Source organism: Triticum dicoccoides, chromosome 3B, assembly GCF_002162155.2.
Source record: "Triticum dicoccoides isolate Atlit2015 ecotype Zavitan chromosome 3B, WEW_v2.0, whole genome shotgun sequence".
In the NCBI taxonomy this organism is placed as follows: Eukaryota; Viridiplantae; Streptophyta; class Magnoliopsida; order Poales; family Poaceae; genus Triticum; species Triticum dicoccoides.
The window spans coordinates 571,833,291-571,861,259 of NC_041385.1; the positions used below are offsets into that span (position 1 = coordinate 571,833,291).

A 27,969-nucleotide genomic window follows, 5' to 3' on the forward strand; every position below is an offset into this window, starting at 1 on the left:
GTTGTATGCATCGTCCAGTTGCAAAGGTCGGGATATATCCTACTTAAAAAACAATTTAAGATTTTCTTCCAGAAAAAATGAACTACTATAGTTAACTAAACATGCTGCTGGTTTATTGCTCCATTTACATCCCTAGCCCGAGCTAGTCTTTTGAGTTTGATTTTGTGCACGATCTTTTAAGCCAGTGCCTAACTCCTCGTCTTTTTACGGATTCGGTATTGTGTTCGTGTTAGAAAGGGGGAACTTGGGTGAAACCATACTCGCCCTTAGATCATGATCCAACGGTTCCGCGACCTTCTTCCCACCACACAACTACACCGGAAACACAGCGATGGCCGATTGCAACTAACATCAAGCTCCTGTCGTCGTCTCCGTCTCACCTCGTCAGATCTCACCAATCCTCCATCTCCGTCTGGTCTTCCCTCGATCTCCGCGAGGAGATAGTCCAAAACCCTAACCCCCTAGCCTCCCGGCTGAACCCGAGGAGGAGGAGGAAGAGGCGGAGATGGCCTTCATGGCGGCGCTGGAGGCCGATCTGCGCGCTCTCTCCGCCGAGGCGCGCCGCCGCCACCCCGCCGTCAAGGACGCCGCCGAGCACGCAACACTCAAGGTCCGCCCCTCACCTCAGCCCCGAGATTTCAGTGACGCTGCTCATTCCGCCTTCATGTACTTGCTCGCTCGTTTCGGATCCAACAGGCCAACTGGCCAGGGGAGTAGTGTCCAAACATCTCGAACTGTGGTTGGAAGTTGTTGTTAGTCTCCTGTAACTCTCTCCTGTTTGGTTTCGTGATAGCAATGCGTTAGTGAGCTAGCGATGTAGGAGCAGGACTCCCGGTTTGATGATTTTAGGTGACATTTTGCAGGAGAATTTGGCCGATCCCACTTAGGTGACTTGTAGGATAGATATTTCAGCTGCAGTTTGTGACTTCAGTTAGTCCCGGTTAATGATTAGTGTTAGTGAGGGTTTATCCACTTGGCGGGTGCATAATTTCAACTGTAGAGAATGGTTGTGAGTTTTTTGAAGGTTTGGTTCTTGCATTTGGAAAGTCGCAGTTGATTTTGTGACCTTAGTTTTTCGTTGGTGGTCCCAAGCTAAATCTTTGGGCACATAGCTTATGAGAGTAGTTCGAGTAACTGCGCAAGAAGACTGGGCACATACACTGATGCACCCCGTAGAGCTGGATGAAATTTATTGGTTCCTCCAGGTTGAAGGGTTCTGTACCTACTAAGCTGGGTTTCTGTGGTTGGAGGGATAACTTTCATTTACTGTGGTGGAGACTGGAGACAAACAATTGGCTTCTTCTGTTTGCATGTTTCTGTCCACTGGGCACCTATAAGTGCTTTTAGAGGATTTCATAATAGAACACACAAAAACATGACTTGATATTAGCATAACTTGAGCAAAATGTACTGGTGCTGGTTTATAGTTAAGATGCAATACTACATAACAAGAGTTGTTAGTTTGTCACAAAAAATAGCCATGAACTATGAACATATGCACAATGAAACATTACTGCTCATATTTATTTGATCAAGTGAGATCACCCGTACCCTACCTCTTAGAAGACTTGGTCCATGAAAATAACATTCACACAACAACAACAACAACAAAGCCTTTAGTCCCAAACAAGTTGGGGTAGGCTAGAGCTGAAACCATAAGATCTCAAAACTAACTCATGGTTCTGGCACATGGATAGCTACCTTACATGCACTCCTGTCCATGGCGCTAGTTCTTGGGTGAGTGATATTCCAGTCCTTCAGATCTCACTTGCCTTTTCTTTCGTGTGTGTGTTGGTTGGTGAGGGGATGTGTTTCCACTTTTTATATTTTCGTGTAGCCTTACTGTATTTGCACTGCCAAGGTTTTTTTTGCCATGTTATCTTGGCTGCACAGAGGAGTGAACTTTAGTGATGCTGGGGCACAATGTTGCCCATAACTAATTTGACAGGTTAAACGACTAATGTCTTTGTTATCAGCAGTATCCTCTGAAGTCTGAACCAAATTAGCTTAGATTTTAGTCAGCATTTAGTTGTACTTGGCCTGCATGGACATGTCGTCCATATTTGTGCACGTTGCTGCCTTGCATCAGTCTTTATCTTGTGGAAACTACCTGCTACCTTCCTGTATTAATTTTCTATGTTTAAGACGCTTTTGATGTTGTTTTCATTTATGAAGGAAGTAACTAGATAATTATCATATACTTATATTTCACCACCATTTATTGTTGGGATGCATCAACAACATATCATGTCCAGTTTCAGAAAAATGATTAAGCAAACCCATCCAAAATTATGTGCTGGTACTAATTCCTACCATAATCCAAGTAGTGTCACAATTTCTTCATCTGTAATAGCTAGATGATGAATATCACTTTTCTTATTTCTTATGTTACTGCTGCACAAATACCAGTACTTTCTAGCTTTTCTGTACATTTAACATTCATTTCAGTTCTCATGTGATATAAGTGGTATGCCACTTGCTTAATTACATTCATTTTTAATTCTTTTTGGCCTGCAGCTCCGTTCTCTATCTAATCCAAGGGAAATAGCTCAAAAGGGGGATATATTACGGATCTTTCTGATGGCATGCAGTGTCAAATCAGTGAAGCTGAGTGTGATAGGACTATCCTGTTTGCAAAAGCTTATATCACATGATGCTGTAGCATCATCTGCGTTGAAGGAGATATTAGCTACTTTGAGGGATGTGAGTTCTCTTCACTTATGTATCCACTCGCCTCACTTTTTTGAATTTAGCATAATAAATTTATATATTTGCCTTAGAATTTCTGTGGTTTCTGTTCATGGGCTTATGTTAATTGTTATTCTGGATAATTGAGTTTGATAATGTGTTTTTCTTTGGAAAGCTGATTCTTCATCATAACTATATATATTTTAATAGGATCTTGTGCTTTATTTGACCACTTGTAAATATTTGTGTGATTTAATTTGATGGATCATCCTGTAGTATGTTAACTCTCAAGACCTTTAAACTAATTACACTGAACTGTGATGTTTGTCTGACTGCAGCACTCAGAGATGCCAGATGAGAGTCTTCAGCTGAAGACATTGCAAACAATGTTGATTGTCTTTCAGTCACATTTACGTCCTGAAAGTGAGGTAGCAGTTATGAATGGTTATCATCTAAATTTTTTAATGTCTGTAATAGATGAAATGGTTTCTTACCATCTGTTGTATGCTTAGCTGGCCTTATAACACATAGAAGCTTCCCTCTATAAAAAGGTTGAATCTACGACTCTAAAGTGAGCCAGTGAGCAGTCACCACTTGTTAGCATTCTTGCCTTCCGTTTTTGCATCTGACTCATTTGAATTTATTTATTTTGTAAAATAAGGCACTCTGCCTGTTCATTTTGTTTCTTTGGAGTGCTGGTGCCTGGTGTTTGAATTTGGGTTACCAGATGTTTATGTTTCAAAACATAGTGCTTTTTTATTCATTACAGCAATCCAGGAAACTTTTTTATGTCCAACAGCAGAGAGTAACTCTGACTGTACCATGAATTTTTGTTTCTGATGAGAGAGGGGAACACTGCTGTTGATTATTTCTTGGAATGCATGTGAAACTTGACTATTTTGGTAGTTCATGCAATTCTACAGGATGACGTACTATTTATTGAATGCCTTTTGGGAATCATTACTATTACTGTCCACAGGTTTATCTTATTAGCATATTGTTTCATTTCTCAGGAGGACATGTCTCAAGCCCTTGGCATATGTCTTCACCTACTTGAAAGCAGTCGATCTTCTGACAGTGTCCGCAAGTAAGCCCATTCAAGTTGTTGGCTCATGGATTCAGAATTTCTTTGTGGCAATCTCCTAAATCATACATTTCTCATTTAGCACGGCAGCAGCTACATTTAGACAAGCAGTGGCATTGGTCTTTGATAATGTTGTTCTTGCCGAATCACTTCCGACTGGTAAAGCATCCCCAGCAAGACTCGGCTCGAGTGCTAGCTCTGTTGCCAACAATGTTACTCGTAGCTTCGGCCATACGCTGTAAGGCTCAGTCTATTTCTCTTTCTTTAATATTGTTCTCATCAAGTAGCAATACAGCTAATATCATAACAAGTTTGTTAGTAAGAAACACACCTTTATGCATTATCATCTATAGAAAAAAAATTCATGTTGCATCAAACCGCTCGTGTCTGGCATATTATCCATAGATGGGACACACATGAGATGAAACACTAATCACAGGCCAAGGCGTGGCAAAAAAATCCCTAAAAGATTTGCTCTAGTATTCAAGTGTGAAAGGTATCAAGAGTGGATCATAAATATTTAGACAGTTAAGCTAGAAACCAGGATGCCGAGTATTATTGTGAAGTGTCTGGCTTCTATGTGATGATCCCATTCTTTGTTGTTTAATCATGATTATAGAATAATATGAGCATTCAAGCAATACTATTATATTTTTGATAGAAGATATTCTTATTAGCCTGTTATGGTGTATCACCTCTGTTCCAAATATAAGACTACATACGGACTGAAATGAGTGAATGAACACACCAAAACGCGTCTATATACATCCGATTCAGAAAAAATTAAAACATCTTATAATTCGGAACTGATGGAGTAGTAGCTAATTGACTGTTCAGTCAGTGCAGATTAACTTCTATCCTTCAACAATCCTCTCTTTTCTACTATCTTGTATATTTGGGTATCTGAAGCTCATATTTCTCTGTTAGTATTTCTGTCCATTGACAACATTGGCATCATATGCATTTCGAATCTTATCAGCTGCACCATCATTATATTTTGCTGTGTGATGGATACTTATTGATGAATGCACATCTGTGTTGCCCGTTTGACCAAGTGAGATCTTGCTCATTGCTCCTGTGCTTTTTTAGTACATTTGTCATGGTCATGCCGTTAACATGGATGATAGTTTAACCAATTCTAAATTGCTTGTGTTTCTGTTCCATCAACCTTTTCCTTCCAGATGATGTAGAAAAAAACTTGATATTCAACATACCCTGCTTCACAGATCACTAGCGTTTAGCTATGGAGAACTCACCATGAGGGAAGATCTTACTGACGTTGGAAAACTCGGTCTCCGTCTGCTCGAAGACCTGACTGCTCTTGCTGCAGGTGGATCTGTATGTGTGAACAATTTCTGACTGTACCTTTTCCATTCTTCGTTAAATATGTGTAATTAACTGGCTCATTTTGCTGCTACATTTTATTTAGTATTCTAGACCTAAGTTTCTTGATAAAGTTACTACTGTCTCTTTCTTTAGGCTAGGTGGTTGCATGCTCAGTCACTGCATCGGACGTTTGCCCTTGACATACTTGAGTAAGTTCTCTTTTCATACTGAAAATCTTGGGATACTTCCATATTAGTCAGTTGTCACAGCTCTCATGATGCCCAATATTCTACACATTTTGTGTTTTAACAAAGTTTAGTGTTGGATGAAAGGTTGTTTACTTGAGCTGCTGCATTCACATGTCTTCTAAAAATTGAAGTGCACGAGCATCTCTCATGAAGGAGGTGCTTCGCGAGATACTTAGAAGAGGGTCGTTTGCGACATAAGCATCCATTAAAAAGGCCAACCCTTTAGTGCAAGTACACACGCGTTTAGGTGGTTACATCTTCCTACAAACTCACAAGTGCCCATGCAAGCATTAGTGCTTAACGAAGCATTTAATTTGTGCCCGTGGATTTGTACATTTTTTCTTCAGTATGGCAAGAAAACTACCTGTAAGCACCTTGTATCTTTGAAGATGTTGGCGGTAGTGGAATAATGGACTGTTGCAATTCAAACCCTTAATGCGTTTTTCCAGTTTTCACTTCTGAGGGGAGCATGGAAGCACTACGTATCACACTATTATCTCAAAGATAATCCAATGTGAAAACAAGATGTATTGATTCAAGTGCAATAGTTCACATTACTTGCTCAAAGATGGTTCCGTTACGAACAATAGATACAGTCAGTTCTTTGTAATCTGGAACAATATTTGTTTCATTTTTATATTTTCTTTCTAGATATGTTAAATGGGCTAAATATGTCAGATTTGGATTAAGCCAGCACATCGTTAATTTACTAGTCATGTTGACTTGAGTTTGTTCTTCATTTTGTTTGGTCAGAGTTATGAAAGCGTTCTCCAAATTTCTGGATTGTTATTAACTTGTTTCAATATTTTTTCTGTTTCTTTTTTAAGTGCATTTTTCTTCTGTTTTTGCATTTGTTTTGTGATTTGTTGCTGATTATCCTATTTTATTTGTTAAGTAACACCAAAAATTGTTGTATTATTTTTCTCAGTTCCATTATAGTTTAGGCAGATTAGTGATGGCAATCTTTTCATCAGCAAGCTGCTTTTAACTTTTTTTTATTCATAGAATATATGGAAGGGGAGCCTTGGAGCAGCGGTAAAGCTGTTGCCTTGTGACCATGAGGTCCATGAGGTCACGGGTTCGAGTCCTGGAAACAGCCTCTTGCAGAAATGTAGGGAAAGGCTGCGTGCTATAGACCCAAAGTGGTCGGACCCTACCCCAGACCCTGCGCAAGTGGGAGCTACGTGCACCGGGCTGCCCTTTATAGAATATATGAAAGGGGAACCTTGGCGCAGCGGTAAGGCTATTGCCTTGTGACCATGAGGTCACGGGTTCAAGTCCTGGAAACAGCCTCTTGCAGAAATGCAAGGAAAGGCTGCGTACAAAAGACCCAAAGTGGTCGGACCCTTCTCCGGACCCTGCACAAGCGGGAGCTACGTGCACCGGGCTGCCCTTTTATAACATGTTGATATTATTTAGGATTGGACTTGAAGATAACTTATCCTGAGTCCTGACTCTGTTGCTGAGTTTATCTTGACATGCTTTGTGCCAGGTTTGTGCTATCGACATATGTTCCTGTATTCCGGGCATTATTATCTTACCAGCAGGTTCGTGTTTATGTACATATTTTGTCCTCAGACATTTTTGTTAACCATTGATCCATAACAAAAGAGCCTCTTAAAACTTGCCAGGTATTGCGCCATCAAATATGCTCACTTCTTATGACTTCACTCCGCACGAATGTGGAGGTAAGTAAATGAAAATAAGGACTTTTTTTAAATGTATAGCATGCTAAATGTCTTGTCAGAAAATTATAAGGCCTCGCCACTGTTGCAAAATTTATATGCAGAAGCACGAATATGACCTACCACTTTACTAACCAAGAAGTTTGAAGTGCCCTTCAAGTACTTTTAGGTGCATCGAGTCCAGTATCTATGTTAAGTCCAGGAAGGAAAATGTCAAATGGTGAACCTCATCTTTTGATGTGCTAGTACCTAGTTCAGTTGCAAGGAAATAAAAATATATAAATGAAAATGGATTTTCATGAGTTCTTTACTATTTCCGTTTCCCGATATCATGCATGATCCAGTTATTAACTGATTCTGTGTTGATATCTTTGCTGATTTATTTAGTTTCCCGACTTCATGCATGATCCAGTTATTAACTGATTCTGTCTTGATATGTTTGCTGATTTATTTATCTTCAGCTTGAAGGTGAAGCAGGGGAACCTGCTTTTCGCCGTTTAGTCCTACGTTTGGTTGCTCATGTTATCAGACTCTACAGCTCTTCACTTGTCACTGAAAGTGAGGTATTGTTCTGTCCAAGCTCATGTACATGCCAGTACCGCAATGGGCCTGTGAGCCACTAAATAGTCTGAATTAAACCATCTAAAACGATCAACTTAAGCTCCAACACAGAAACTTTCTGATAACTTTAATTGATCAACCGGAGCCCAGAAAACCGCTGATAATAACTAGGTTCTGTTTGGCATTGCAGTGGATTATGGCAATTGGCAATCTCTTTTGGTAGAACCACTTTCAGAGGTTTGCATTTTTTGTTAGCTACGTTTGTCTAAAAATCAAACTGTGAAAGGAAGATATCACTATGTCCCAGATGACAGAACAATCCACTGGAAACGTGAGAAGAACCATGGGATAGCGGTATTTATCTAATTCTAATAGGAACGGCTGTTAGATCTTTTGCAAATGGCTTTCGCATAGCAGCTTTAAATTAAGCACTGGCATCGAAACTCTCTCTGACTTGATAAGTGGTATCACCTCCCGGTGCAGTTCTATCAGTAAACCCCTTCTGCAATATGTAAGACTGCAAATCTATACTTAATGTGAGTCCAACCGATAGCTTTTGCTAACTATCGAGCAGGTTATAGTTAGAAACAAAAGAACTGCTGGACTAGCTATCCAGGTTCAGTACACATAGTTATGACTGGTTTTAAAATAGTAAAGACAATCTTGACCATTGGATCTTATCTGGATTGGTGTGATTGAGCACCAAGAGTAACCAACATCTTTCAACGACCCCATGAATCAGAATTATTCACTTTACCATCCATTGACATCAACAATCAGCCCTAGTTTGTTCTATCAGTGATTTAACTGTTGATGTGAGTTGTCATTCTGCCATTTTAATGGTAGTTCGTTCCATATATATTTCCAAATAGGTTCAACCATAAGATCGTGTATGTTGAGCAAAATAGGTTGTACTTTCAGTTCACTTGAAGGATGAAATAGTCAATTAGACAGCTCTATATAATAATGACTTAACAAGTGCTCAAGGTGCTTTTACTTTATTCTGGTTATTTATCCTACATGAGCATTAAGATGCTTCTGTTGACAGGTATTTCTGAACATGCTTGTGAAAGTTACCCGCCTGGATTTACCTTTATGGCATCAGATACTTGTTCTCGAAATTTTGAGGGTAAGTTCCTTATACAATGGAAATTGATGTTTGTCGATGATCTGTTCTTACTTGTGTGTACCTTCTGATTACCAGGGTTTTTGTGTAGAAGCTCGCACTCTGCGCTCCCTATTTCAGACGTTTGACATGTATGTATTGTATCCCCATAACTCCATGCTTTCTTTTGATGTGGTCTTTCTATGCCTATGGCTGACTTTATTTTTGACTTGTCTAGAAGCTCCTACATCATGCTTGTGTTGCAGGATAGAAAGTTTGTGTCTGCATGTCTTTCCGAAAAATAATTGTTGGCAATATTATAAACTGGCTCATAATTCACATTCACATTGTATTATTAATTGTCTGTTTCTAAGAGAATTGGTTCCACAGTTTAACTTGCGTAGGCATGTAGGTAGCACATATCATGATGGAAGTTATATTAAGTTGAAATTTTGTAACTTGCTTCATTTGTCTGAGAGAAAGGTTTTTTAGACCAGTGTCTTGAGACATGTTTGATTCCTTTCCATCCTTTTTGCCTCTAATGAGGTGAACTACCAAATATCTAATCAGGATTCAGGAAGCTTTATCTTCTGTGAAGTCTGTCATAGTTCATTCTTGTGCTATGATAGCCTTGCGAGTCTAGCTGGACTTGAAAATATAGTTGCGGTAACTCATATCCCAAATTAGGGACAATTGTGTGATGTATTAATGCATAGATTCTTGAACTTTTACTTCATTTTTCACACCCATTTTAGGCTAAACACATCTTTTATGTAAAGTTATGTTAATTGGGTTAAAGGATGATAGATAAGGTTGCAGTGCTGTCAATAGTACTGTTGCTATAGGACAAGTAGGCAGATTCAAGAAATCCTGCCGGAGAGACCATGATCCTAAAATGTTTAGCATCATTATTTATTTATGTTTAATTGATGGAAATGGCAAGTCAAATTTCATTTTAAAAAGGTTCACTTCTTAGATATCAGTGAACCTTGTTTTCTTTTGGTGATTGGATGTGTATAAACCTCCCAAGGGAATTTAAGGATTCTAACCGGCGACATAGATAGTTGTTAACATGCTACTGGTGTTGTGCAAAGACCTTATTGGGGTTGCAACTAAGGTTTTTTTTACCCTTATATAGATTAACTGATGAAGGCAACAACTGAAAGCCCCTCTGTTATGTTTTAAATTTGTTACTTAGGTCAGAAGCCTGCTTTGTACCTCCTTGTCATACGAGTTACTACACTGATGCTTTTCATCTCTGGGCATACATTATACATTGGGTACATTTATACTTATTCTGGAAAACCTCAGTTAATTTTTTTTTTGCTATTAATACAGAAACCCTACAAATACTAATGTTGTGGAGAACATCGTTAAAGCGCTTGCTTTGGTGGTAGCTACTATTCAGGTGATATACCTTACCACATAACATTCTCATTTTGGTTTGTTGGCATTGCACTTCTAATTAGTCTCACATTTCAGTTCCTTGTATGTTCTTGTACCACTTTCATGACATGACTTCCTTTTCTTTTGGATAGTAGATTCTTTATTTATTTTTGTGCATGATTTGTGTCTCAAGATCAGATGTATTGACTTGGTAATACCATCTCTAGTATAAGCTGCCTTTCTGTTTATATGCTGTATTAGATGAACTGACTTCTCACTCATGCTGATAGGCATCCATACCATATGCTCGGCTGGCATATTGATCTAAAAGTAGTTGCACATCCCAAATGGAGCTTTGTTGAAAACGGTAAAAAAAAATCACGAATACGCAAAGTTTGCATATCTTTCATTGATAGAAGACTAGAACAAGTTACAAGGTCTTTGGCACTCAAACAAAATGGAATGTCGGAAGAAAGAGAGGGGGAGGGGGGATTTAAACTACCACATGCAGACTACTCCCTAATGATGCTGGCCAAGCCCCACGCCTGATCATGAGCCATCTCTCAATGACTGGTGGCAATCCGCTAGGCAGCTCGCGCCCAAGCCCATGCGCAAAGGCCTGGCTTCTGTGGTCTTGCTAGTCCCTTGGATGCTTTGGAAGCACCGGAATGACTGCGTCTTCAACCGTGGCCGCCCCCTGGTTGCCGACCTGCTCGCAAAAATCAAGGAGGAGGCCGCCCTTTGGGCCGCCGCTGGCGCGTTAGGGCTAAGAGCCATTATCCCGCAAACCTGGGACGTCCATTGACTTTCATCCCGAGCTGTAACTGCCTCCCAGGAGGATTGTAACTATTAAACCCCGTCTTTTCAATACAATGAAATGCAAGCTCTTTTGCGTTTTCTCGAAAAAAAATGTTGGCCAAGCCAAAAGCACCCGCTTGCGCCCATAGCCGAGCTTCATCCTTGATGAGCTGTAGGTGGTGGCTCAGGGAGGGGTGTGGACCGTCGAACACGCATCCATTCCGATGCTTCCAAAGGTACCATGCCGTCAGAAGGAAGAGGGAAGAGAGCCCTTTTCGGTAGGAGGAAGGGGACGTGGTGGACCACCACTCCAAGAAGAGGTTGTTGGGTTGTGGTGGAGCAATGGTGGAATGGCACCAAGTGAGTAACTCATAACTCATACCAAAGCTGGCGTGAGGAGCAGCCAACCAGGAGGTGTTGCATGCTCTCTGGCTCCTGGTCGCATAGGAGGCAATAATCTGTGTGAGGCAAGCCGTGGCACGCGAGCCTTTCCGCGGTCCAGCACCGGTCTTGGGCGGCCAACCACATGAAAATTTTGGTGTTCAGAGGCGCCTAAGTTTTCCAAGTTGGACGCCGATGTGGGTCCGACAGCGAGCCAATGAACATGGCAGAGTAGCAAGAAGCGGTGGCGTAAACTCGGGCTCGGTCCAACGCCAGACTAGTTTGTCTGAGATATCTGAGAGGTGGGAGTGGCGGAGCAAGCGCCAAAGCTCGACATACTGGACCATGACGGCAGGGCCAAGGGCACCCTGGATATCTTGTACCCATGATGGAAGTTGTAAACCTTCTTCAATAGTGCGGGATTTGCGGCGTCGTTGAGGGACCGTCATGAAGATAAGCTGCGCAAGCTCGGCGATGCAGCGGCCGGGAACCCAGCGGTCTGTCCAAAAGAGACGAGAATGGCCATCACCAAGCTGCCAGGAGGTAGAAGCGTCACAATAGCGTGAATCTCCTTGTCATGAGGTAGAGGAAGGTGACTCCAGGGACGGTGCAGATCGGTACGTTGTAGCCAAACCTACCAGGCGCGCAGAGCCAGATTGGCACGGTGAAGATCCCGAACTCTAAGGCTGCCGAGGTGCAGGGGCAGGCAAACGCAAGGCCAATTGACCTTGCGTCCTGCCCAAAAGAAGCCTCAGATTGCCCGGTTCACCCTCTTGAGGATGGATTTGTTGAGTGCAATGGCGACGAGGAGGTGGTTGGGGATAGCACCAAGAACGTGCCTCGCCAGGGGCAACCGATCATGAGGGATAGCATAGCAGCATGCCATGTGGGGATCTTGCCTTCGATCTTCTCGGCCAGGGGAAGAAGAGTGGCCATAGGCACCTTGCCAAGCAAAACGGGCAAGCCGAGGTATTGCACGGGAAGGAGGATATGGGGCAAGCAAGATCACTCCGGATCATGTCGACGTGCTCTTCAGTACAACCAATCGGGGCGGCGGAGCATAATGACCGCCTTCTTTGCTCGTCTACGTGGAGCATCGAGTACCCGCACTGCCTCTTGCAGTGTCTCTCCTCCGCGGCTTTCGACCATTGCCCTCTGCTTCTGTATTGTGCCGCTCCTACGCCGGGAGATAGATAGTTTCACTTTGAGGGGTTTTGGCCCAAGCTTGAGGGCTTCCACCTCGTGGTCCCCGAGGCTTGGAACTTCGTGGAGCATGACTCCAACCCATTCGGGCGTATTGTGGCGCACCTTAAGGCCACAGCTCCAAGCTTGCAACGATGAAGCGCTAAGACGATGGCAACATTTCGCTTGAGCTCTTGGTCGCGCGGGAGCTCATTGCTCAACTCGCCGCCGAGCAAGACGTTCGGCTTCTGTCTACCTCCGAGACGTGGTTACGACGGCGACTGAAAGCTGCTTACCTCAGTCTCGTGTCCTTGGATCGCTTCATCGCTAGACAACGCTCGTGATTTGCATGGCTCAAACACGGCGACGCGAGCTCTGCATTTTTGCGTGTCCATGCCGCACATCGCAGTTAGAAGAACCGTATCTTCTTGCTCAAGACCGTGGATTGCACCGCATCCGAGCCGGCTTCCCTTGCCGACGCGGCCTTCGACCACTTCTCGGCCATCATTGGATCTTTCGACGAACGTGCTTTCTTGCTCGCCCTAGAAGAGGTTCACTCATGGCATTTTGATCTGGCGGCTCTAGACCATTCTCTAAGGATGAGATTTGGCATGCGATCAAATCCATGCCCACGGGCAAGGCGCTGTGACCTGATGGGTTCTCCGCGGAGTTCCTTCGTGCATGTTGGAAAGTTCTAATCTCTCAATGCTCGTGGCTTCCAGAAACTCAATGAAGCATTCTTCACCTTGCTGCCCAAGTGAGCTGATGCCGAGTCCCTGTTCGGCTATCGTTCGATCAGCCTTATTCATCTCATCGCCAAGCTCTTTGCTAAAGCCCTCTCCGTTCGGCTTGCCCCTCGTCTTGGAGGCATGGTGTCCACGAACCGGAGTGCGTTCATTGCTGGGCGCAGCATCCACGACAACTTCTTGCTTGTGCAACAAATCGTGCGCCTCATCCACAACCTGAAGGTCCCTTGCATGATGCTCAAGCTCGACATTCCCAGGGCATTCGACTCGGTCTCGTGGCCATTCCATCTCCAGATCCTCAGCCACCTTGGCTTTAGTCCGCGCTGGTGTGAGTTGATCTCCACCCTCCTCGCTACGGCTTCACTCGAGTGCTCGTGAATGGCGTGCCGGGGCACCCTATTTCCCATGCCAGGGGCCTTCGGCAAGGCGACCCACTTTCTCCGATGTTGTTCACTCTCATCATCGGCGTTCTAAATTCCTTGATTCTTCGTGCGGTCGAGAGAGGATTGCTTCGGTGTCACTCCCAGACACACAGCTTCAAGTGTTTCCCTCTATGCCGAAAACGGTAATTTTGATCGTACCTTGGTTTTTGTTTCTCTGAGCAAGTTAGTGAGGCACGTCCTGTCACATTATCTCATGAGTTATCCTCAGCCTGGCTCTAGATATCGTGCTGCCGTGTATTTGAGTCACCTAAGTTAGGTGAGACATCATAATACTTCCTCCTGTTCACCCTGTAGGTCTAACCACACAATGCACACAGGCCAATAGAACACAAGGCTAATCTAACACTTAACAGGTATGAGCCTATGTTGCCCCTATTGGACGAGGTGATTCCACTGCCCAACATTCTGTCTTATTTCAACAAAAGGTCATTCTCTACCAGCATCAAAATCATGGGCTAACATGGAAACAACATAGTAACTGGCACTGCAGCCTTGATGAGTTGATTCCAGTTGGATGTTATTTTTGTGAAAGACCATTCCTAAGAAATTTCTTATATTAGAAAACGGAGGAGTGGAGATTCACCTGGCCTGTATGGCTGGGTGCAATGCCAAACCACCAGAGCTACACTTTTCTTATCTTCTGTCATCCATAAGTGCATTTTCCAAAGTTTTCTTGGTATGTTCATTCTTGTTTTATACTCAAGTTAGCAGCATACCCCTGCTTTGACTTCAGCAGCTCTCCTTTTAGCCACTGTTCAGGATATCGGTAATTGGTACCATATCGGTCGGGGGCTGATAAGGGATCAATCGGCGAATCGGCTATTTAACTGAATATATCGGTAACCCATTTGTCGGTAGGTTAGCTAGGGCCATATTTATATATTCGAGGCTACATAGCAACATGCATTGTACTGAATGTCTAAATATGCAATCCTAGGCTACATAGCAACAAGGAAGAGTGTTACATTGATGTTCTGATGATGTCTAGATATACATAGAAGAGCAGCAACAACAACAACACAGCAGCAGTAATTGTACATCACTATCTAACATCAAAGGAGAGCAGCACAGCTTTGGGCCAAAATATGCTGCCTAGTTAATCGGCCAGACGATAATTCGGCCTGACAACCGATAAATCGGCTTGTCAGACCGATTAACTGGGCTTCCCAGTTAATGGGCCGAATAGGCCTTTCTCATATCGGAGGGGGGCCAAATAGCAGTTAACTGCAGTTAATCGGCCGATATTTGTAACAATGCTTTTAGCTAACTTCCTATCTTAGTATCCTGCTTTCATCAATATAGAGAAATAGAAATCATTGCTTGCTTAATTCTCTGTTTGCGCGCAGGCGTAAATTTGGTCTGTGTTGTTTACATAACATATTATCAAATCTTGCTGGTAAAGTCTTACAAGAAACAGTGGGTTTGACATGACTGATGCCTGTTCATCATCATTTTGTTTCTAGTGCAATGCTACATTCCTATACATATATTGAGCACATATTCTATTATAGGCTTCAGATTCAAGTGAAGAGACTCTTGCAGCTGTTGCTGGAATGTTCAGTAGTAAAGCTAAAGGTACCTTCTACAGTGTTTCAAATTCCGTTGATAGTTTACTTCCTCTGTTCTCTTCATTTGTTTACCCAAATTGCCAAAAATACGAATAAATAAAACTGATACGATTTACAGGGATTGAGTGGAGCATGGATACCGATGCATCAAATGCTGCTGTTTTGGTTGCTAGCGAAGCACATACCATCACTCTTGCCCTTGAAGGCCTCTTAGGTGTAGTTTTCACCATTGCTACTTTGACAGACGAGGCTCTAGATGCTGGTGAGGTAAGGCCGTAAGAAAGAAAGAATTGTTTAGAAGAATTTGGGAAGGTAAATTTAATAAATGTTTTTTGCCTTTAAGCTTGAATCACCAAGATGTGAAGTGGATCGTCTGGTATGTAGTGGACAATCAGCTCTTCTTTGTGTCGCCATGGTCAATTCAACATGGTTAACCATCCTGGACTCCCTTTCACTTATTTTAATGAGGTGAGGTCCATATTCAAACTTACAATTTTCTTTTACTTGAGGTTGTTTTCTCGTTTTCCTATGCTTTGCTCATGGGAATCAAATTAATAGGTCACAGGGAGAAGCTATAATATTAGAAATACTGAAAGGATACCAGGCATTTACTCAGGTGACCATAATAGTCTGTTTGTTTTACCTATTGCTTTGGAGAAACCCTGTTTTAGTGCTCTTATAGCATGACACCCACTTGCTATGGCTTTTAAATGGGATGCTGATGTTTGTTGTTTCTATTTTATCCTTTCTAGCCCCACTGTCTGTTGTAGTCCTTTCTACAGAATTATACCAATTATTACCTTTTCTTCACCATGATAAATGGCACACAAACTCTTGCAGGCCTGTGGAGTGCTCCGTGCTATAGAGCCATTAAACTCTTTTCTAGCATCGCTTTGCAAGTTTACAATCAATAACCCAAATGAAGGAGAGAAGAGAAGGTATGCCACTGAAATCTTGTTTGTTGGAATAATACCGCACTTCTCTACGGGGAGCTCCTCTTAAGTCTGTCTTGCATTTTGGATACATGATGTCCTTTTCAGTATAATGGGCTTAGTTGTTATATAGGCATGTCTAAGTAATTGTGGTTTGTGGTCATAATACTTGTTCACCTGATGGGTTCCAGCCATGTCACCTGCTGATCATTAACTTCAGGGTCTATATAAAGTATACAAAAGGAGTTTCCTTTCTTTGGGTTTTGCTCCTAAACCCAATGTTGCTTGTTCTATTTCGACTTGCTCCCTTGCCATGAGCGAATGGGAATGGACCAGAGGCTGGTGGGATTGACATGATACGGTCGGAATCACTATACAGCTGCTGATGAGCTCCAGGCCAATAATCTGAAGCACATGGAATTTATCCTAGGAAGGAAAAACAATTCCAAATCTGTTTTGTCTATGAATCTAATGGAGTTGGATCCTGCCTTTGGATGAATGCTGCAATGCACATATTGGTGATTGCTGATTATGTTAATGTGTCAATTTGAAATCTAAACTTTGCCATTTAAGTGTTGGGCCAGCACATTTATTAGCATTTTAATATTTATGTGATAAACTTGTTTACACTAGTGCTTGAGCTGTCTATAAAACAAAGCCATAAAGTTTTGCATTAACCTTGTGCGCTTCTTCTCTTCTTATACCTGTTAGTAGTATCTTGCTCTCTCCTGGATCGAAGAAGCCAGAAACTTCAATGGATCAGCGTGATAGTATTATTTTGACACCGAAAAATGTGCAGGTAACGGGCGAGATTTTCAGCTATGTTGTTTCCATTGCCTGCTCAATTTGTATCACATATCTATAGTTGGTATTTTTTTAATCCAGGCATTGCGGACACTTTTTAATGTGGCACATCGATTACACAATATCCTGGGCCCCTCCTGGGTTTTGGTAAGTAGAGAATAAGATTAACTAGCTTTAATTACTGTGATATTATATATCTGATTCTTTAAAACTTTTAAGGTCCTGGAGACTCTTGCAGCACTTGATAGAACTATTCATTCTCCGCATGCTTCAACCCAGGTTGCACAGTGTGAAGTTTGTTAAATTCTTGTACAATCAACGTTCTCATAGATCTTAACTTTTCTGAAGTAGCGCAACAAATTTTTCTGACAGGAAGTATCGGCTTCTGTTTCAAGACTCTCAAGGGATACATCTGGACAGTACAGTGACTTCCATATTCTCTCTTCTTTAAATTCTCAGGTCAGGAGGCAAACATGATATTATAGTTTTTTTTTCTTTTGGGTCATAATGTTTCTTTTTTGCTGTTTTTCATCTCTTAACTATATTTTGCATTCGTTGAATGCCATTTTGTTTCTTTTTGGATGTAGTTGTTTGAAAGTTCAGCCTTGATGAATGTAGCTGCAGTTAAGTCACTTTTGTCTGCATTGCATCAATTGTCAAGTCAGCACATATCAGGAAATTCTCAATTATCAGGCCAGCAGATTGGGAGCATTGCATTTTCAGTGGAGCGCATGAGATCGATACTTGTCAATAATCTGCATCGTGGGTGCTTTCCTTCTTGAAGCATGGATATGTTCTTTTCGGGCAAACTGCCTATTTAAATCAGTGATGATCTTAATGTTCTGTGCTAGAAGTACTCAAATAGATATACTCCCTCCATTCCAAAATATAAGGTGTATTAGTTTTTTTAAAAGTCAAATGTGCATGTTTGACCAAGTTTTTAGGAAAATATATCAACATCTACATTACCAAATTTGTATCATTAGATCCATCACTAAAAGTATTTTCATATTTTATTTATTTTGTATTGTATATGTTGATATTTTATTCTATAATCTTGGTCAAACACACACAAGTTTGACTACACAAAAATTGATACACCTTATATTCTGGAACAGAAGGAGTATTTGGTAAAACAAAATAATAATTTGTGACGGTTTTAGTATAGACACAGGAAGATTCATTTGCATAATAAAACAGCAATGTTTTCTATTTTCTGCTCTAATTTCACACGATGAACATAATTTGCAACTGATGTCATTTTTGTAGTATGTGTGAACACTCGTCTTGCAGGTCCGTAGTAGGCTATTGGGTATTAAATTTATATCATCTCGTATCCATGCCGATAGATCACATTAAATTATTATCCTTGTTTTGTGAGCGAGCATGTTCTGACATGAAATATGGCATAACAATTTACCAGTGCGTGAAATGATTATGTGAAAAATGAGCTTTGAATTATAGATGTGAGAGCTTTCTAAGGGCTTAACAACAATGCACTGAACTTAATCTTAAACTTTAACTCGATAGTTACAACTGAATGTGCAGTATAGTTAGGATATAAAGGTTATTGATTCCATAGTACTGTGTCTTCATTGTTTCTTACATTTGCTTGTTTCATCATGTTACAGGAGTTGAATCAATATGGGATCAAATTGCTGCACACCATCTTGAGGTAGCAGTGCATATTTTTGTATTGACTGTTAGCTTTATTATTGTCATTTGTAATGCCATGATGATCTTGATGATGGCAACAAATTGCAGCTTGCCAATTGCCCCAACCCACAATTACGTAATATGGCGCTTGATTCGTTAGATCATTCAATTTGCTCTGTAGTGGGTTCTGAAAAGTTTCAGGGAATCAGTTCAGCACCTCATCCTTTGAAAGAGTACCAAGTAAGAGCGCAAAAACTTACCTTATTCATCTTCTGTGATTTTTTCTGACAATTTGAATTCGGTGCTTGCTAGTCGGTCGAAGAAAGTGAAACACGATCATTTGAGTATGCAGTTTTATCTCCATTGGTGATCCTTTATTCGTCTAACAAGAATATTGATGTTCAAATGGGTGCACTGAAAATTCTTTTGCATGTTCTTGAGGTACTTTCTTTGTTCTGTATGTCTTCCATTTGGTACATCATACAATGTACTTCTTACTCGTACTGTTTCAGAGACATGGAGAAAAGCTGTCCTATAGCTGGCCCAGCATTCTTCGTATGTTGAGGTGTTACTGCAGTTCATGCTTGATTTGTTTTGTATTTTGTATTTGTTACCTGTAGTTCCTTACGTCCATTTTTTCTAGGGCTGTTGCCGATGCATCTGAAAAAGATGTCATCTCCTTAGGTTTCCAGGTAAATTCCAAACCAGTCTTTATGTTTGGCTTGACATGGTAGTTTAATCGAAAGTTTGTAGCTCACTTCGGAGCCTGTACTATTGACCTTTAACACCAGGTTATGGATATGGAATGGACCGTAATGTTCACTTCTAAAATGGAGAACGAGCCAACAAAAAAATATGTTTTTTTAGTTATGCCAATAATCAGTTTGGTAGTCTCAACAGTCACTTTTTTTACAGAGTGTACGTGTGATTATGAATGAAGGACTGGCGACAATACCTGTACAATGTCTTGATGAGTAAGTCTTGAATTCGCTGTGCTACCAGAAACTACAAGATCTCCATTATTATGTATAAGAAAAATCTCTTAAGGGCCTGTTTGGATGGGTGCCCATGGCTGCCTTGCCAATTTTTTGGCGTTGACCAATGGGGTGGGCACGCGTTTGGATCACAGCCAAAATTTTGGATCCTAACCAACTTTTTGGTCACCTGCGCGATCTGCACCTGATTCCGCGCCCGCGTGGTGGTGAAATCCTGGTGGCAAATTCGCTTGCCAAAAAATTGGCACGCCATCATTTTGGTAGGGCTCCTATGGGCACCAACCAAACAGGCCCTAAGTCATTCACAGAAGTTACAAACAATAAATGCACTAAGTCAATAATCCTTGTTTTTTACCAGGAGATTTATTGCATACAAAATTTATGATGCCTGAGCTGTAAAGTTAATGATGCTCATAAAGTTGGGCATGGACATGCAAAGTTCATGAGTTGTTTATAATATCTGCTTCAGTGTTTTCTGATTCTTTTATGCCAACAAATGCAGGTGCATTTTGGTTACTGGGGCGTATGGTGCCCAGAAAACTGACATAAACATAAGTTTGACAGCAGCTGGTCTTTTGTGGACTGCGACCGATTTTATTGTGAAGGGGTTAAGTGGCAGTCCTGCTCAGAAAGCTAATCACTTGAATGAAGGTACATGTCCTGCTCAGAAAGCTAATCACTTGAATGAAGGTACATGGGCACTTCAGATAACATTACCATTGCTTTTGGTTTTCTATAATTCATACATGCTCTTTTTTGGATTGCAGAGGTTCAGTTGGGTGTATCAACGGAAGAGGGAGATATAGCAGCCAGTGAGGAAGGCGTCAAGCGAAATCCCTTGCAACAACTGGTTGATTACAATAAGCTGTTCTTTTCAGTTTTTTCCGTCCTTCAAAAATTGGGTGCAGATGACCGTCCGGAGGTATGTCTTTTCAACATGCCATTCGTTCTGTGCATGGCCATTCATGATTTGCTTAACATCTTCTGAGTAGCTTATTGGTGATTCCGTGGCACAATTGATAATTCTTTGACATGTACAGCCCAGCATAATTTATACTTTTTTTTATTCCAAGGTTCGGAATTCAGCAGTTCGGACTCTGTTTCAAACTCTCTGCACCCATGGTCAAAAACTTTCTCTAAGTATGTGGGAGGATTGCCTGTGGATATATGTTTTCCCGATGCTAGAACATGTTTCCCACTTGGTAAGTAATGTAGCAATTGGTTAGCATGTTTTGATCTTTCCCTTGAATCTTCTTCACTTATAATTAGCACCTAATCTTTATATTATTTTTCAGGCATCTACCTCGTCTAAAGATGAGTGGCATGGGAAGGAATTAGGAACTCGTGCAGGGAAAGCTGTTCATATGCTTATCCATCACAGGTTTTCAGTCTTTGAAAGCACTGTAATCAGATTATATTTGTTCGATATGATTTTTTTTGTTTAAAGTAAAAAAGCCACCTCTGTGAGCCTTGGCGCAGTGGTAAAGCTGCTGCCTTGTGACCATGAGGTCATGGGTTCAAGTCCTGGAAACAGCCTCTTACAGAAATGTAGGGAAAGGCTGCGTACTATAGACCCAAAGTGGTCGGACCCTTCCCTGGACCCTGCGCAAGCGGGAGCTACATGCACCAGGTTGCCCTTTTTTTTAAAAAAAAAAGCCACCTCTGTTATTTGGTTAACTCCATTATCTTCGGGTCGCCCCGCAAATTAGATTTTAAGTTGATCATTAAACCTACTTCCATCTTAATCCTGTAGGCTAACTTGTTTTGATTTTAGCGCATGTGCACGTTCGCTCATTGTAGGAAAATATTGAAGTTTCCACAACCCAAAAAGAAAAAAAAAACACTTCGTGCACACACGTTCATGTACTCTGATTAACTACGCCCACCTTGTTTATCTTAAGAACTGAACCTGGATGGATGTGAACTAATACCGTTGCTCTCACCACTAAGCCACATGCCCATTCGTGTTTAGTCTTACTCATTCTGGCATCAAACAGCGTCGAGTTCCATGTGAGCTTTCATGTTTCTTGGTAATTTCCCTTGTTCTACCCTTTTATTTATCTGATGGATTGTTCTTTTGCTTATCCAGTCGAAATACAGCGCAAAAACAATGGGATGAAACTATTGTTCTTTTATTAGGTGGTATAGCACGGCTTTTACGATCATTTTTCCCTCTCCTCCAGCAATTGAGCAAATTTTCTTCCGGTCAGTTTTCTGCAGTGGCCATTATGCTTATGTTGCACCAGTTAGTAAATTACCAGTAACTGTTATTGACATATTGTGCTTAAAATTGTGCAGGTTGGGCAATTTTGCTTGCGTTTCTAAAAAATAGCATCTTAAATGGTAGCAAGGAGGTAGCTCTTGCAGCTATTAATTGTTTGCAGACATTTGTTAGTTCAAACTGTCCGAAGGTTCTCTCTCTCTCTCTCAGATAGCTTAGTACAGTTTGTAAGCTAAATTGAATTGTTGAGCTGTCATTATTTGCCTGTTCAAATTATTTGTGATGGTGAAAGCTTAATGTTGTATTTTTCTTTATGGGAACAACCGAGTGTGCTACCTACTGTTCTCATGATTTGAACACTGTTATGCCATGACCTTGCCTTTGCTATCCCCTTACCCCCTCTAACTTTATACAGAGTTTTAAACATGTCCTCGCATTTGCTATCTCCTTACCCCCTATAAATTTATAGTTCTATACATGGTATCGCATATGTCATCTCATGATATAATAGGAAATATAGCTGTCAAATTAATGAAAGCACTAACAAAAGATGATTCGAGTCTGTATTGTCGATAATAACTTTGTTCGTGAAGCAAATAAATCTGTTATTTCTGGACCAGTGACTGGATAAATGGAGTAATTGACATTTTAGATAGGTTGTGTAATTGTGGACGTGTTTACCATCTTGGCAATGGAAGCTGTGAGCGGAATGTAATCACCTGATGACTGCTATTACGACTTATGGCTGCAGTGGCTGTTTATGTTTTTTGTTGCATCTGAAAGAAACAAATCAGATGTTTTCACAGCTATGCGGGGGCAGTGTAACTTTAAGGAGCCTACTTGTTCTTCAAAGATTTAATATTTTATCTGCACTTCCCTATTAAAGGACTTGATTTACACTTTCACAGTGGTATAAATGGCATGTCTTGTGGACTTGTCACCTTTATTTTTTCTGCTAAAAACAAGAGTACATGTTTTTTAAATCATCACATATACATGTTTGATGTATAATTAATAAAAATTTCAGGGCAATCTAGAGTCCTCCTTTGTCAAATCCGTTCTTGATATTTACGAACTTGTTCTTCAAACTTCACCAAACTATAAGAGTGACTCGGCTGATAAGGTGAAGCAAGAGGTCCTTCGTGGTCTTGGTAAATTTCTGGACTTCGTAGTTTGTGTTGATAAGTTCCATGTGTTGCAACGAGCTACTAATCATGTTGCATTTATGCAGGAGATCTTTACGTTCAAGCGCAATCTCTATTTAATGATGACATGTATCTAAGGCTCATGGCTGTTATGCATCTAATGATTAAGAGTTCCATGAATTCTTCAGATTATGACAGTGAATTGGTATGCTCGTGAACTCCAATTTTATTAGTATTGTTTGCTACACTGTGGAGTTCAACGTAGAATTCTAGAAATGTCCTGTGTAAACTGTAAAGTATGTGGATATTTTCCCTGGTTAGCCATGCACGGTGGGGAGCGGGTTATGTTTGCGTTTTTAGAAAGGTAATGTGGGCATGATGAGTAGGACTTACACAACCATTCGGAACTGGCTGTTTCCCACTGTTTGAGGTCCAACCAGCCTGGGATTGGAATGTTTAGTGGTGTGTTACTGTCGTCTGCAAGTTGCTCGGCTTACAACCATTTTTGACCAGTTCCAAATGTTTTGACCGGAAACAACTAGTTTAATATTCCCTTTCCGAAACTAACAGTGGCCCACAACAAACCTTTCTCTTGTTTTTATACCCTGGGTAGGATAATACACCATGAAAGAAGCTTTAGTCTCTGTTTTGTCTTTTAGATAGTCCCAGAAGGTGCCTTTTATTCCATGGTTCTTTAATTTCACTCTTCTCATGCTTGACAGAAATACATGCTGTTCTCTTGAAAAAATAAATCTGTGGAACTTATTTTGTGACAACCACAAAAGGAGCCTTTAATCTTCATTTCCCTCATATGTACTCTTGGAATCTTTTTCTTCAATTCCATGTTCCTACCTTGACAACTTCCATGCTGTAGAACAGGACATATTGAACTTCACAACTCACTTAGCCTTTTATGCTTTAGGGTAGCATCCCTGCTGTGCAGCGTGGTATCTTAGAAATTATTCCTATGCTACGCCCAACAACTATGTTATCATCAATGTGGTCGCCTCTCCTGCTTGAGCTGCTATGCTATCTTAACGGAGAAGAAAGCCCCCTGCACAGGAATAGTAAAGAAGTACGTGAACAGAATTCTGATGCACTGGCCAATGGCACAAAGCGTGCTTCTGGTAAGACATGTTATCATATCGTGCATACATGTTTGTGTAATTTAAGAAATATGATATCTTGAGCAATTTGTGTGTAATTTATCATGGCTACAGTTGAACAAGGCCATATCAATGGCACTGGCACAAAAGGGGATACTGTGGTGGGCTTTGGCTGGGGCATTCTATTTATAGAAAAGCTTGTGCCAATCATGGTCAACCTTTTCCTGGAGGCTCCATCAAATGAAAGGTGTAGTGCCTCACCACAAGTTATTCAAGGTCTTGGAAGGTAAATTGCCTTAGCTTTACAACCTTAACAGTCCCTAGCAAAGCTTTGGGGGTAATAGTTATGTTGTAAACCTGTGCATCTGGAGTTCCTTGGCTTTTCATGTGGTAAACACAACTTGTATTGGTTGTAGTTACAAAGATACAATGCAAAAGGAAGAATATTTTCCCCAGTGAAGATCCATGTGCTTACTGCAGAGTATTCATACTAATTACAAAGTCATGGAAGGTTAATTTGGAACCATCTAGATAATGAGCCTATGAAATTGGATTGTGAAGCAGCACAGGGTTGTCGAGGAGCAACTTCAACATGTTGTGCTAGATATTGCTCGAGACAGAGATAGGCTCATATGGCAGCAGTAATTCAATCCAGAAACTCCTAGAACACAAATCTATGCCAAGATCTTGGATAAGAACGCCAAGTTCTGTCAGTAGTGGGTACATAGTCTGAGTTATAAAACTAGAGGCAAGGACCTCTATTTATAGGCTTTGTGAAGCCTTCACATCTCAGCTTCTACTCATCACTAGACTCTAGAAAACATTACTTAAAGGACATCTCAGCTTCTACCCATAGATAGAAGACTCTAGAGGAGATTACTTAAAGGTTAAGAAAATGAATGCAATAACATATGACTTGAGGATAGATTTAGAAATCAAAATTGACTTCTTTTTTTTACCTTTCTCCTACTGTCCCTCATCAGATTGTTTATTTACTCCTTACTTACTCTGGAAATTGTTAACGCAGGTGCATGAACACAAGGAGAGACAATCCCAGGGGTACCCTTTGGAGAGTTTCTGCTGAATGCTTCAATCGTGTTGTGACAGATGAGGTGAGACAGGAAAATGCTGAATGTGGAAGTGACATGAATTCATATAGACTTTCTAGAGCTCGCTTCTGGAAGGAGGTTGCAGATGTATATGAAACCTTTCTTGTTGGATCTTGTGGGCGTGTGTTGTCTTCAGATGTTCCTTCAGCTGACTCTGCTACAGCTGATGAGAGCCTTGAGATGACTGTCCTCACTGTTTTTGGAGACAGTGTTCTGAAATTGCAGAAGGAGGCTCCTGTTGAGGTTTGTTCATAATAAGATTTATTTCTTTAGCTTTGCAGTTGTACATGAGAGATAACTAGTTGTGGCTTGGAAGGGTTCTAAAAAATCTGTCCTTGTAAAGGCTCAATTGTGTCCATCTAACTGGTACTTCAAATGTCTGTTCTCTCCAGGTATTGCAAAGGCTTGTGAACTGTCTTGATCGTTGTGCATCACGAACAGGATCCCTACCTATTCAAACTGTCGGTCTTCTACCATTGCACTGCAGCAGATTTTCTCTGGGCTGTTTGCAGATGATGTTTTCTTTATGCAGGTGCAACATTTTTTTCTATTTCATTTGCTTGCTTATGCCAACTACCAAAGTGAGAGTACACTTACACACAATGTTAACTTGTTCCTATAATTGCAGTTGTATATCGAAGACAAGCTCATACCCTGCAGTATCAGAAACCAGCAAAGTTTCTATTTCCATTCTTACAAAGCGATGTGAGGTTATACTGGGTCAGTTTTTAGCTGATGAAAATGACCTAGGTATTTTTCAAAATCGATGATGATTTAATCTTGAGCTTCCTTTCATAGTAACGTTGTTGCATCACTAGTATATTAATTTTCTACAGCAATGCCCCCAATTTTGTAATGATAATGTTATATTGTTGCAGGAGACCGTCCATTGCCTAGTGTGAGGATTGAAGAAACGGTTTGTGTCCTTCAAGAGCTTGCTAGGCTAATATTAGATATTGAAACAGCTAATGCTCTCAACATACCACTGTACCTGAAAGATGCTTTACGGGAAAACCAGTCCCATGGGAGGGCCCATTTGTTGTCGTTGCTTCCCACTTTCTCTGAGCTTGTCGTCTCAAGGTGAGAGAAGGGTTTTCTAGTCCTATAGAGTTAGTAGGAAGTATAATATAGAGCTAATGTTTCAGACAGTAAGAAATACCTAAATTAGGTAGATAGTGATTTGTGAAATTGTTAGCAAGTAATGCAAAGTTACGACCAAAGTTACCACTGGTAGTTGCTGTACAATTCACTAGTTGCTGTCAAAGAGTGTACAAAGATTGTAGCTGCAATTAAGTACTCCCTCCGTCCCAAAATTCTTGTCTTAGATTTGTCTAAATACGGATGTATCAAGTCACGTTTTAGTATTAAAGCTACCCAGGTAACACGTAGGATCGCTAGTAAATAATGTAGATCTATCCCTGGCATAACTGAGAGGTTCCCAAATCCCAATAGCACTAGAGTTTCCAGTACATTGTTGATAGTTGCACAAATAACACAGCTGTGAGCTGGCACTGTAGAGCTGTGAGCAAGTAATATCAGAGTTACTCTCTGGGGATACAAACTGACTAGCAAGTTACGTTGCTGATTTAAGTAATAGCCGCTTTCTGACCACAAACTAGCTGTCAGCTGAGAAATAACTTGTTGCTCCATCTCCAGAATGTAAGAACTGAAATGTGGTGTAGATCACTGCAAGTGTCAATCTTGTAAACCCAGTCTGAATGATCATTTAAAGGTTAAAACTGGGCACTCCTTTGCTATGTGATTGCATTAGTCCTTTGAAAAAAAATCAATAGATCAATCTCTAAATTAATACGATGAACATAGCAATACCCATGTTCTAGAAAAAGGTGGCGATGTAGGACAATATCGTTTGACTATTCGTGGAAAATACCCTCATGGGTGTTTATCTTTCCCTAGCAGGAAAAATGTTGCCAACTTGGTATAACTATTTGGTTCTATTTACCGGTAATGAGCTGTTAGTTGATCAGTTCAACCAGAATTCTGTTCCTGAATTTTCCCATTAATATCAACAATTGTTTGTATAAAGTAAGAATAAATGATTCCTGTGGACTATTGTTTTCTTAAATAATGTCTTTCATACTATCAGAATATATCCTACTCAATCGAGAATCTCAATCCTCACAACGGTGGTCAACATGTAATCTTTATTTTAATTTTGGGTTCATTTGAGCCATTATTTGTCTTCTTACTCTTTATATTTACACTGGCATTCTGTTGTCCCTGCATCAGAGAAGCCAGGGTTCGGGAGCTTGTTCAGGTCCTTCTCAGACTCATCTCCTCAGAGCTAGGATTGCAACGCCTGACGTAAAGATGAATGATGAACTCCGTTTTTATTCTTTTGCTGGACCGGAATGCTATGTCTTCGTTAGTATTCCACCTCTTCATTTACATCCATGATCCTGTATATCCGCCATGACGGGCGAGAGGCGCTCGAGGAATCACATCTATAAATGAATAGGGTTGTACATGTAACATTTTGTCGAGGAAGTTGTTTTCTGTTTCTGTATACATTAGGTATATAGCCAATATTTTTCATGTTTGACGTAGCAGTAGTCATCCTCTAGTTGTGAGAGTAACTTGTATTTTGAATTGTGGATTAAGGCTGTGATGGTGTTGATACAAAATAATGAACCGTTTACACTGGTGAATGATCTGTAAGCACATTCAAGCCACTACAGTTGTATTTTTCACCTTGGCGAGTGATTTTCATTTTGCCAGAGGTTTTATCAGCTTTCCGAAAATGGTTACCTGACACAATACTCCCTCGGTCAAGTTGTAC

General features: G+C 40.9%; 1 protein-coding gene across 1 annotated transcript; it reads left to right on the forward strand.

Annotated features, from left to right (window-relative positions):
- The first annotated feature begins 327 nt into the window (after positions 1 to 327).
- On the forward strand, positions 328 to 27,919 carry LOC119277154 (protein MON2 homolog). The gene is made up of 44 exons (XM_037558389.1): positions 328 to 610; positions 2,518 to 2,703; positions 3,027 to 3,116; positions 3,702 to 3,775; positions 3,855 to 4,010; positions 4,999 to 5,110; positions 5,252 to 5,307; positions 6,839 to 6,893; positions 6,978 to 7,034; positions 7,493 to 7,594; positions 8,641 to 8,721; positions 8,797 to 8,849; positions 10,036 to 10,105; positions 15,145 to 15,208; positions 15,320 to 15,468; positions 15,545 to 15,669; positions 15,760 to 15,817; positions 16,042 to 16,139; positions 16,845 to 16,932; positions 17,019 to 17,084; positions 17,157 to 17,216; positions 17,310 to 17,396; positions 17,525 to 17,699; positions 18,569 to 18,612; positions 18,702 to 18,833; positions 18,906 to 19,034; positions 19,106 to 19,158; positions 19,237 to 19,285; positions 19,509 to 19,567; positions 20,091 to 20,278; positions 20,356 to 20,510; positions 20,662 to 20,790; positions 20,884 to 20,969; positions 21,678 to 21,793; positions 21,887 to 21,999; positions 22,837 to 22,960; positions 23,041 to 23,159; positions 23,877 to 24,081; positions 24,175 to 24,346; positions 25,088 to 25,412; positions 25,562 to 25,701; positions 25,798 to 25,919; positions 26,048 to 26,249; positions 27,420 to 27,919. The coding sequence occupies exons 1-44, from the start codon at positions 506 to 508 to the stop codon at positions 27,496 to 27,498; spliced, it is 4,908 nt and encodes a 1,635-aa protein (XP_037414286.1). The 5' UTR covers positions 328 to 505; the 3' UTR covers positions 27,499 to 27,919.
- Positions 27,920 to 27,969: the final 50 nt, after the last annotated feature.